This window comes from Gymnoscopelus braueri, assembly GCF_963280865.1.
Source record: "Gymnoscopelus braueri genome assembly, chromosome: 6".
NCBI lineage: Eukaryota > Metazoa > Chordata > Actinopteri > Myctophiformes > Myctophidae > Gymnoscopelus > Gymnoscopelus braueri.
In genome coordinates, this window is record NC_137607.1 from 33,895,492 (window position 1) to 33,907,723 (window position 12,232).

At 41.8% G+C, this 12,232-nt stretch overlaps 2 protein-coding genes and 1 long non-coding RNA gene across 5 annotated transcripts in view; 2 read left to right on the plus strand and 1 right to left on the minus strand.

The window, feature by feature from the left end:
- tprg1 (tumor protein p63 regulated 1) overlaps positions 1 to 12,232 on the plus strand; it is a 701,399-nt gene that overhangs the window by 199,524 nt on the left and 489,643 nt on the right. The gene's annotated exons all lie outside the window — the stretch shown is intronic.
- The window catches only part of nme7 (NME/NM23 family member 7), a 36,871-nt gene that overhangs the window by 22,019 nt on the left and 2,620 nt on the right, over positions 1 to 12,232 (minus strand). For all 3 annotated transcript variants that reach the window (XM_080429775.1, XM_080429774.1, XM_080429773.1), the window contains exons 3-7: positions 8,803 to 8,969; positions 6,799 to 6,909; positions 2,821 to 2,871; positions 2,389 to 2,596; positions 2,048 to 2,153 (exon numbers count right to left, since the gene is read on the minus strand). In XM_080429775.1, coding sequence (XP_080285901.1) covers positions 2,048 to 2,153; positions 2,389 to 2,596; positions 2,821 to 2,871; positions 6,799 to 6,909; positions 8,803 to 8,969 — 643 coding nt within the window. The remainder of the gene's footprint in view (positions 1 to 2,047; positions 2,154 to 2,388; positions 2,597 to 2,820; positions 2,872 to 6,798; positions 6,910 to 8,802; positions 8,970 to 12,232) is intronic.
- LOC308086287 lies at positions 1,186 to 3,565 on the plus strand. The gene is made up of 3 exons (XR_013933240.1): positions 1,186 to 1,527; positions 2,403 to 2,615; positions 3,320 to 3,565. It is a non-coding gene; the product is annotated as an uncharacterized lncRNA (long non-coding RNA).

Below are 12,232 nucleotides of genomic sequence, written 5' to 3' on the forward strand. Positions count from 1 at the left end.
ACAGCCATTGACCATTACCATGTGCATGGAACTGCGAAGCCCGTTTTTCGATTTCACCAAATCTCAGCTGTTTATTAGCGTTTTTGTGTAAAAGAATATCGCCATGGTTACGGGGCTGCCCAGCTATAGGACGAACTGCCTCCCGGGTTGCCAGATCAAGTGCGCATATCCCCCCACGGATGCGTCGACCGGGTATGGACTAGTTATTCTAATAATGGATAATACCTACAAAATATAACTTTGTCAGAGTGGCTTCTTAGCATGAAAGAATAAATCAATAATTACTGTCACTCCTGCAATTTACTCCATAGATAGACCGTTCACTGCCTTTGTGTCAGATAGGGTTCATAGAGCCTACATAGTGGTGACTCTACTGTAATGTGTACTTCCTTTTTGTTTTAATCAAATGCCCCAATTATGGTCCTGCTGACACTTTATGGTAAAAAGAAAACATATTCTTTGATTTTGATGGCATTGCTCTATGCCTTGATGGTAGTTAACCACTTAAAACCTATATATTTTTGACCGGGATCAAAAATATGACCGGGCTCCCTTTTCCCCTCTACTTCAAATATCTGACAAAATAGCCAATCTACAAGCTCACGTGTTGTTGTGAGCTGGTGAGCGGCTATTTTCGCAGAATGTTTGTCCCAGAACAGGGACGCTAGGGTTGATTTGGTTAAGTTGTTACTGGCAATGACTGACTGCTGAAAACAGAACATGTCTATACTTTGGATAGCTTTACTAATGGGCCTGCTAATATTAGATTACACTGAAACAATTGGATGACATTAGTGAACCATAATCTCATAACTACCATTAGCAGGATGGATGTCTCTTAGGATCTCTAATGACTCCCTCATAGCTGCTTACAACCTGTTTGTTTTTGGCTCTTATTGATACAGATCCTGTTGAATTCACAACGCACGCACGCACGCACGCACGCACAGCTTCACATTTCCCAATCCAAATGTCATCTCAGTTCCCAATCTGCTCTAGAATTTATCTTGGCAGCGAGTTGTCTGCTATGAGAAAGTGAGACAGTTGCACAATACATGCCAGTGTATGCGTTTTCTTTTTTAAGCGAGAGAGAGAGAGAGAGAGTGCATGAAAAACAGACGCATCCATGGAGACTCAAAAGTAAACAGAGTGCAGATCGGATGCCTTTTCCACAGGCGAACAGCAGAAACAAGCCTGACAAAGACATGCACCAGTGTCACCCAAAACCTACTAGGTAGAGGAGAGGAGACCCATCCAGAACCAAATGAACTACAAAAACACCAGATGAAATGAAGGGGATTCTCTCTACCTAGAATCCTTGACAACTTTAGGGGAGCTCTGTCGAGTCTGCTGAGTTGAAACTGAAGTCAGAGCTGCTGGAATTAACTGGGTCCCTCCACAGTCACCGCTTGGAGAGTCTCCTCCAGCTTTGTCCGGATAACAGAACATTTCACAGGTCAGAGCCCGGATGGCATGCACACCGTGCACGGGGATCAGAGCAGGGATTTGGAAAAATCCAAAAGCAAGGTTGGTTTACAATGCAGTGGCTTTGTGTGACGCAAACTCATTAACAGCCATCGAGAGGAAGGGGGTGCAGGCTGTTATGTAAGAGCTACGGCTGAGCAGACGTTCTTATACAACAACTATCGGGCTTGTGAGACTTGTACGTACGCATATACTGGAGTAGTTACTCCACGTGTGTGTGGTGGGGGGAGGGCTGGGCAATATGTCAATAAATTCAATATCGTGATATGAAACTAGATATCGTCTGGGATCGTCATATTGTGATACATACATGTTGTCTTTTTCTGGCTATTTTATACTTTCAAACGTCACAAAAATAGTGAAAATAACCCATCTACAAGCTCACAACAGATCGTCGACGTCACACTACAACATTATCGTGTTGATAATAGATTTTTTCCATATCACCCAGCTCTTGTCCATATTACCAGCACATTGACCATGGGCTGGTGTTTGTGAGGAGATTTAACATATTCATTATAATTCATAGTTTTGAAGAGAAGACTAAGAATGTGTTACCTACCTTCTGATATGGCGTGTGGTTTAATGATGCAGCACGTGCAGTCTGTAAAGTTGGCTGTATTTGAGAGACCGTGACCCGTAGTGGATGGAAAGAAAAACTCAAGTTCCTAGAAAAACAAAACAAAAACAATAACAGTGAATTCATATATATTATATAACTCATTGTAAATGTGAGCTGTGCAGAAGAAAGTCATGTGTTGAAAACATTTGAAAGTGATTTGTACTTCATGCCAAATGTCATGCACCGAAAAAAGGAAATCAACATCTGCTATTTCCGGTGCATGACATGATGCGCGTCCAAGTATAAATCAGACATTAATATAACATGCTAGCATGTCTCACTCTCGCTGCTGCAGTGACTGAGTCAGAGCCGTGTGCCGCGTTTTGGACACCATCTGCTCCGAAATGGGCACGGATGCTCTCCTGAGCCTCCCCCCGTGCAGTAGAGGATTCGGTTGGTCCCAGCAGCCTCCTCCAGACTGATATGGCCTCCTCGCCCATGAGTTCCATGGCAACCACCGGGCCCGAGGATACATGCTGCACAAGGTTACTGCAAAATTCATCACCCGGTGAATAACCTTTTGATTCAGATGCAACTCACACACATGCACGCACGTGCACACACACGCTGTTTCAGCTACTATGTCACATCTGGTCAAAAGTCAGGGCAATGTCACTGGGAGGACTGTCAGAGGTTAGTTACGCTAATGATGAAACCTCCTCTGCTAGCTCCCACCAGCTCCTGCCTGGTAAATCATTCACACAGGAACTCACTTGAAGAAAGGCTTTGACTGGTGTTCCATATAAAAGTCTGCTGCTTGCCCCCTGTAAGGGAAACCATAAACGTGGGGTTAATGAGTGTCCAAGTCAGATCAGATATTCAATGTTAACTCTAAGGAATAGCCCCACGAATGTGGGAGGGATGTACAGATGGCGATCCTATGCGTCGTTTGTACCAACAAGCCAGCGCATAAAGCACTGCGATAATTGGTTTTCACTAGTTATACTTGACATTTAAATGCAGGTGCTAATTGCTAGAAAGGTGAACAAAAGATACTAATTAGCTGTAGATTCTTTCAGCTGGTGTAAATTGTTTTCATTTGTAACTTCACTAGTCTATTCAAGTCTAAGTAACCTTCTACAGGAACATTTCATTTTTAATGTTTATCTTTTCTCCCAATTTCGTCGTTATGCAAATTCCCATGTTTTCCCCCCATGTATCGTGTCCCTGTCACTGCTGACCCCTTCTGGCTGGTCTTGGAGAGGGCTGCAGGCAACCCCTTATCTCCTCCGATACGTGACATCACCAGTCACTTTTTTTCAGGCATAGCGCATGTGGAGGAACACACTCTTCCTTGCTGAAGAAGCGCCCCGACCAACCCATAGGAGTCACTAGTGCAGCGACAGATCACCCTCCCTGCCCAGCTCCCCACACGTGAACACGGCCAAGTGTGATTTTAACCCCAGTCTCCACGGTGGTGGGCACAACTTCCCCCCTGTGCCACCCGGATGCCCCTACAAGAACATAAATGTGCATTGTGGTTTGGGGAAAGACAGAAGGGTTGGCCTCAGGTGTCTTTGTGCATCTGTGTGTGTGTGTGTGTGTGTGTGTATACTACTGTATCCTGCCTCAGGCAGTTCGGAATCTATTACATCTTTAGACTGATTCTGATTTGTAATTATGTCTAAAGAGTTGCCTTCAAAATCATGTTATTATCAACTGATTGATTCTTTGAACTTCTGAACCACAACCATAAATGTTTCCAGGCGTCATAAATCAGCTGAATTTCTCTTGATGGATTGCACCTGTCAAGCCAGTAGCCTGTCTCTGCAAAAGGGGTCTGAGAGTGTTTGGAAGACATGACAGTGTAGACATGCAGACACAGTCTGGCATCCACGAGAGAAAATCATCCGTGATTTTTCCATGAATGCCATGAATGTCTGGTCCCTGAAGGTATTCCCTCTCCTCAATTCTGTGTGGTGGACAGCAAATTGAGCGTGCATTATGCAGCCTTATTGCTCTCATGAGGTGTTTTGTTTTCATGTCCAAGGCAGGGCACTGTCTTCACAGTCGCTCAGCCCACTCAGGTGGTACCAAAATAAAGTCTGAGCTACAGTGTGTGATTTTCTTAGATGTTTGTCATTTGAAGTTCAGCACTTGCCTTTAAATGGTATGTGGGTGTGCGTGACCTCCGTTGATCCTCTAATAATGTTAATGTTAATGTAAACATGCACAGGGAACAACCACCTAGCCTGGTTCCAGACGAATCTGCCTTTGCAAAATTGCATCGCACTTTAGCCCTCGGCAGATTAGGTCTGGCCCCCCTCCATAGAGATTCCATTTCTCTCCCTCCGCAGTTGTGCGGAACCAACCAGGGCCCGGTATCCAAATGTGGGCGGGCTTATCACCTTATTTGGAGCAATGACGTACAAGGAAGTACTGCTCTGATTGGTTCGTGAACAAGGAAGCACTGCTCTGATTGGTTTAGGTCTAACCAATAGAGTCCGTTTGGATCTTTTTGTAACCACCCCTTGGAAAAAAATCTATCGTTGATAGGGACCAGACTAATATCCACGCAGTGTGTCGTGTGATATTGTCTGGCCACGCGAGGCTAACAACCACCACATCCTAACAGCCCTGGGAGTGTCTTTTTTGTGTGTGCGATACATTTTCCCGAAAATATATATGAAAACATCCACACAGAACACAAAGATTACGCTGCGATAAAGTAGCGTGATTCTTTATCAAAACAAGGCTGATTCTTCACCCCAAATAAAGGCATCAACTATATGAATACTCTGATGTGAAATATACATGCATTTTCGGATTGTTTATTCGCCACGCTCCCGGTGTGTAAAGACCTTACACTGTAGCCCTTTTCTCCTGCTTGCATTGCACCTGGTCGCATGAGTATTTTTGCATGAAATAAATACACTGGAAAGGTGTGCTTGTACCTCAGTCTCCTATCTGCAACCCAATAGCAATGGCACTAGCCGCTACATCAACACCTGACCAGGATAGGACAGAGGACACATTATCTTTTATGTTATCACCATTGTTTGCTATTAATCATCTCCCCTGTGGCAAATCCACATGCCATGCATAATTGATGTGATGGCCCACAAAGAAGAAAAGGTATCATCTGCCCCCGCTGCCGCCGGAAGAAACGTAAAAACTCAATTATACTGGTAATCGGATCTGCTTGTTTACATTTTGCTCAAACATTTATCTTCATTGTCAAGAAAAGTGGAAGTACGATGGGCATCTGTGCTACAGTAACATGACAATGAAATGTGCCTCTGTGTGTGTGTGTGTGTGTGTTAGGGCTTTCACGACTAGAGATTTTTACAGGTCGACTAATTTGACCCAGTGGTATTATTTTTTAGGGGGGGGCATTGTTTTAATGCCATCCTACTACTATATTACTATTATTATTATCCTCCTGCCCTTATTTTTATGGCGTTTTAAGGGAAGCGCTTCTGGCACAGCAGCACAGCACCACAGCAGCGTCTCCATGGATCCCCATTGCCCAATAATAGGCTTTTATTGGGCATACTTTTGACCCCCTTTTGATAAAAAAATAAAGTCAGGAGGATAATAATAATAGTAAGATGGGCCATTACTATGGCATTAAAACAAATTAATTAAAACATTTTTTTTTCTTTTCAACTATTCGACTAGTACCAACAAGGTCGACTAGTGGTTATACTAGTCGACTAGTTGGTGAAAGCCCTAGTGTGTGTGTGTGTGTGTGTGTGCTTGTGCAGTAAAATCCTCAGCGTTCATTTAACTCAGAGACACTACATGTACATTTGTACACACTCTTTACCTCAGGTACTTACCGCACTGTATGTCTGACCTTGGGTACTATGTGTTAATATTTAGATAATTAGTTTGTTTCTTATTGATTGATCCTCTTCCCCCTAGCCTTCTTATTCTTCCCTTTCTTTTTTATGGAAATAACATTTACACCTGTAAACCTGTGACGTGACAACAAAGTTGATCTTCTTGATTCAGATTCTTCTACAAATGGATAAAACGACACAAAGGGATTAACGGTGCGTTGTAAATGTTATTTACATCTTCTCAGTTCATCCTATAGATAATTCTTAGGCGAGGGCTTCTGTGTGCTTCTGTTTATATCCAATTTAACGTGATCGTATCATGATTATGATTAACCACATGAACCTTTGGGTCCCTATTCTGGCTATGTCACACTAGGCGGACATTCAGCGAAAATAGTAGATCTACAACCTCACAACACGTCACAACATCGGCTATTTTTGGCAAAGAGATAGGTATATAGAGGGAAAAAAGGACGGGACCAGGTACAGACCCGTGCGAACCCCTTCATCTGAAGCACATAATGTTTAAAGGGGTAATACGTGTTTGTTAACTGGGTCCAGCTCTAACAGGAATGGAGATAATATCATCTCATGGCAGGATGCTCTTGTTCCTCGCATTTGCTCTTCTGATTGAAGACCAAACTGCAGGTAATTAGTGAAATGCCAGCACCTTCTGCCCATTGGCATGCCATATGTTCCCGACATGAGAAAGCTGCACTGTCTGCCTGCAAATGGGAGAGCTCTGGCACCGGGCACTGCGGGCAGCCTTGAAATACCTCCCTCTCCTGGACATACAATTCAGTCTGATATATTTTGTCTGGTAGCGACAGTGACAGGGAATTGTTGGCCAGGGAGGGACTCAATTACAAACACGCACGGGCACACACGCACACCAACAAGGCTTACCCAGTCAGCCTGACCATTTTGGCTTTGGTCACGATCAAGTTAGCGGCATATATCATCTCGAGGATGTGTCCCATCTTGGCAACTGCATCCGGTTTGATCATAGCGAGAGTTCTGGGGGGAGAAGTTATAGGCAGAGGAGATGAGAACATATGCAACGGAAGAAAACTAAGACTGACGAAAACCTGTGACACAGTGTGTGAAGGGATTATCATGGCTGAGTGTAAGCAGGCTGCAGTCAGACAGAGGTGCTTGTTATTCATGGCAGAGGCACAGTGTTCTATTTGACTCATCAGTGATCAGACACCCCGAATAACTGGCTCCGGGGATTAACAGACAACTAGTTTCCGGGGTGATAATCAAACAACCACAAGGGGAAAAAAAAATCGTTTTTTCTTATCTCAAGATTTTCAGCCACGTTAGACTCACCTACACCGTAAAATCCTGAGTTACTTTGGAACCAAATATGTACACTCTCATTGCACACTCTTCTTAAAAGTTACAAAATGTTACTGTGTTACTGTACATGGCTGTTGAAAATTAAAGTATATGCCAAAGGAATCATGCATCAGGATATTGCTCATTTTGAAATTCAAATCAACTACCCCACCAACAGAGATCCGTATCAATCAATCCATAATAAACTACTTCCTGAAGAGATTATACTGCCCTTTTTCTTCTCAGGCAATTAGCCAACAAGGTCTTCAACAACTAACATTTGAATGACAACATGCATGAGAGCAGCACTGCTTGTTGTTAAAGCTGCAACGTGGAATTAATACTTAACCAATCTGTAGGGTAGAGTATGTTAATACAATATAACTAACAAATCTGCAATGGTTGGAGGTGGTCTTCTTACTCCGCCATTGATACATTTAGACCCTGGTGTCGGGTAGGACACCTACTGGTTGACAAGTAGTACTGCCTGAAGCTCATACGCTCGATATCTCCCCATGCCAAGCAGGATTTGGTCTCCCACACAGAACACCTGGGGAAACTTGGGGATTGCAGCTGATCACTGCCTTTGGTGACTGAATTTCGTTCGTGGGATCAATAAAGGTCCAACTTTCTTATCTTACTGCCAACTTTTAGTTGACAAATATTACATGATTACCAGACAATGCTCAACAATCCTCAGATCATTAGCATTTGTATAACCTCTGAAATGAAAACTAAAATGAGATTTCAAATGATATGAACTGAAGGGACGTTACCCAAGTTACAAACAACAAACTAATTACTCCATGGGGAAATTTTACAAATTTTACAGAGACACATAGTAGAGTAGAAATAGAGATGAGATAAAATTAGAACGCAATTATTTTGAACCCAAACGCCGCAGGGATTTGAACACTGATACTGTATGAAAAACAATCATCACTAAATAATGTCGGAAAGGGGATTAGATTCGTCACTGTTAAATATACACTAGGGCATGTAATTTGAAAGGATTACACTGAAAAAATCCTCAGTTTTCATTTATCCATTTGTACGTTTTACAGGTTCATTCTTACAGATGCATTTTGGTTACATTTGTACACTCATAAGTTAACCCATTCAATCCGGGAACGCATCTGTGTCATTTTAGAGTTGAGCTATAACCATTATTTTATACTTTGGCTATTAAAGAATAGCAGATATACAGTGCTATACTATGTATATAGTCATATGTCATATACTATGAGCTTGCATATCTGCTATTTTTTCTAAAATCTTGAACATTAATTTTGTGCAAATCTTTGAATATATATTTTTTTAGAGCGAACATTTGTAACTAAAATCTTCTGGGGGTCCCTGGAACTAAATATTTTGAGATGGGGCTCGGCGGCCAAATACATATCATTTTGGGGGTCCATGACATGAAAAAGTTTGAGCACCGATATAGCAACATACGTTTTTCAGAAACCTGTTAGGATTTAGAAGACATTTGTAGATACGTTTCCGGATTGAATAACACTAAGGATTTCACAGTGTATGTGGACTTTCCACAACCAAACAGAATCTTACCTTTCTTTTTTGCTGCCGAGTTTGTTCGTTGTATATTGGTCTCCATATCCAATCAGACTGAGCTGCCGCGAGAACACATTCACCCGATTCCCGACAAACAGATCCTCCTGCCGTATGTCATCAGATTTGGTCCTTCTCAAAAAGATCCGCTGGTTTTTCACGTCAAACTGTGAATCAAAACAGGCACATCCCTAGTAAGACGACATCGAGAAGCTTACCTGAAGTGCTGGATCTAAAATGATAAGAGAGATTTCAGCATTTCATATACTGTATGTGTATGCTAGGCCTGACCTCGACTAGTCAAATAGTCGACTAATTAGTCGCGGGGGGTCCGAGTCGACTGCGTGTCTCTTAGTCGAATTATTATTTTTAATTAAATTATTCGACTGAGAGATTGGCCTAGTTTTTTATATTAACTAATAGTAAGCCAAAAATAGGATATACATCATGATTTATTGGGAGAAACCAATAGTATATGTTAAATCAGACACTAAGCACCCCTACAGCCCAAATGGAATGTTCCTCTATTGCATAACATTTTTTTTTGCATGATTTGACTGAGAGATTGGCAGTCGAATCAGACTGATTCGACTGCCAATCTCAGTCGAATCATGCAAAAATCATTTGGGGGGGTGTGTCCTTAGTCGACTGCCAGTCGACTATTGGCAATTAGTCGCCAATCAGATTCGACTATACAAATCCTTAGTCGGGGACAGGCCTAGTGTATGCTGTGATGAAGGTCTGATAAGACTGAAAGCTAAAAACAAAGTGAAATATGCATTTTTGCAAGTTTAATCACACCCCCAACTCCATTCCCAAATCTTTTAATAATTACTTTCAAACAAATTCTCAAATACACAAATACAATACAGACAGGCTACGAATCTTCACCCCGCCTTTTGGTACATTTTTCCTTAAATACAGGAGGTACTACACTTTGGGGAAAGTACTCTACTGGTATAACTTTCTTCGCTTAATATAAGAACAAATTGAAGGATGTTCTGATTGACCAGGTCGCATAATGTCACATCCATTATCACACATTCCCTGATAACTTTATTATTGTCTATTTCCTGTTTGCTTGTTTGCAATATGGATTTGACACCCTGTAAAATCAGATCTGTCAACTATGTTGGCCAATTATTATCAGTAATCTTGTCATGGATAATCAGGTATCTATATATTCTTATTTAGCTGTTTACAAACCATGTTCTGTTAATGTTTTTAATGTTGTTATACATAGGTAGAGGCCTCGTATAAGCCCTTTGATCTATATACTGCATAGATCAGAGGGTGTGGAAATAAATTAATATCAGATTAATGACGCATGAAATAATTCCATCCATTCTTCAGCTATAGGGCACTGCACTTTTCTTCAGCAGGCTAAAAGCTGCAGTAGTAAAGGTACTGATAATAGTACACTTTTGTAGTAAAGATCATAAATATATTGAGTTTTAACTTTCCTTAATGCTCTGTGTAAATGCATTGACATTATAGTTATATGCCACGTAAGTAAGGTTTAACTACATACTCACTCTCATATTTATTGTCATTTTACAATGGAAATTAAAATTACCTATTGCACACCTTTCCCGCCGGGAAGGGGCTCCACTCTTATGTGATCCTTCTCAAGATTAGTTTATTTTATTTTCCTATCAAGGTTTTTTTTTTTTTGGGGGGGGGTTTCCCAAACCAACTGCGGGTCCAAAGGACATAACACACAAAGCTGACTTGCAAGAACTAAAGCCTGATATACACTTAGTTGCATTTTGTCTTGCACTGACAATTGACAAAATTCAAGCTCACAATGCATAGCAGCCGTTGTGAGCTTGTAGATCGTCTATTTTTGGTGCGAGACACAGGCGCGGAACTAAGTATAAATCAGGTTTAACCACAACTTAACCGATCACTTTGGGTCGCCTCGTGTTCCCGGTCAAAGTTGGGCTGGAGCACACTGCAAAGACTGCAGCTGACAGTCAGCTTATGGCCGACCAATACGTGTACATCACAGCACATCTAGCAGAGCCAAGCTCTATAACAGAAATGACAAGGGTCTCAATACCAGAACACAAAGAATGGACTTGTGACCTTGGGGAGAACTGTCATGACTACTGGTAATATAATGGGCCATATTTTGATAAATGTCTGGGCGAATACGTGAATGAAAAACATTATAGTAACAAATTAAATTAAAATCAATGCAATCCAGCTGGGTGTTGAGTGCTGTCAGACCGACATTGATGGTAAGGACGGATGCTCAGATGACTGAATGCACTTTGAATGTTGTGGATGGAAATATCACATACATCTTTCAATGCTCCCCACTTTTTTGCACAACACGCCACACTAACATTTCACTGCTTGAATCTGTGTGAGTGACAAATAAACTTTCTGGTCCGTTTTGAACAAAATGCCTCAAATCATGAACGCAGCCGTGAAAGGCCGAGAACATTGGCCTATTATAGTGCCACCAGGAGGCCAATTTTTGCGACACTATTTTGTCAAATATTATTCCTACATATTTTGTCCAACCACCCCTCAAATCGGTACACGTTATGTTTATTATTATTGTTTATATTATTTCATCCTGATTGGCATCAACATGAATCCATCAACTTCTACAGATTCCACTCACCTCTATAATGACTGAATTACAAACATTGCTGGCCCACAATGACCTACCTGCCCTGGCGGAGACTTGTGCTCCGAGGGGCACTTTTTCTAGTTTCATTTGTTTTACTTTGACCCTTATTATGCTGGTAAATATAGATCAGGACGTATGCAAAGCCATAGACTATACAGTCATGTATGAGTTGTTTCAGAACTAACATTACAGCTTATTAAGCATTCAATCAAAACCTGTCGCTGATAGTAGGCTATGGCTACTGTATGAGTTTATCCACAAATGAATTGTAGATTGGCTGGTTCTTTAATGTTATCAATCAGTTTTATGCTTGGATGGGGTTATTCACTGCACCTGCACCACTATTGGGAAAACAAAAACAAACTAAGCATTTTCTGTGTACCCTCTTTTTACCCGTCACTGGCTTGCTGCTCATTTCTGTTTCTCTTCTCATGCAGCTTCGATTTGCTCACACTGAACAGCCAAAAAGAAAGATTTCCCTTAGTGACGGCGTCTGCCGCCGATTCAACATTCACAGTCGGGTGATAGGCCATTGGTAACGGCCAACGACCACCAATGGCATGGGACACACCGCAACAACTACAGGCGAATGTTGGCCACAGACGCTCAATGGCAGCTTTTCGCCGCCAAGAAACGGCTTTTGTGTGTCAGGCCAGGGCTTTATGGACAGGGGGTATTGTTTTGTTTCCTTTGTAAAAATGTAAGCCTGTAAAGCCCTTTGACACTGTAACTGTGATTAAGGGCTACGCAAATAAACTTGACTATTAGTTCAATGGTCCATATACC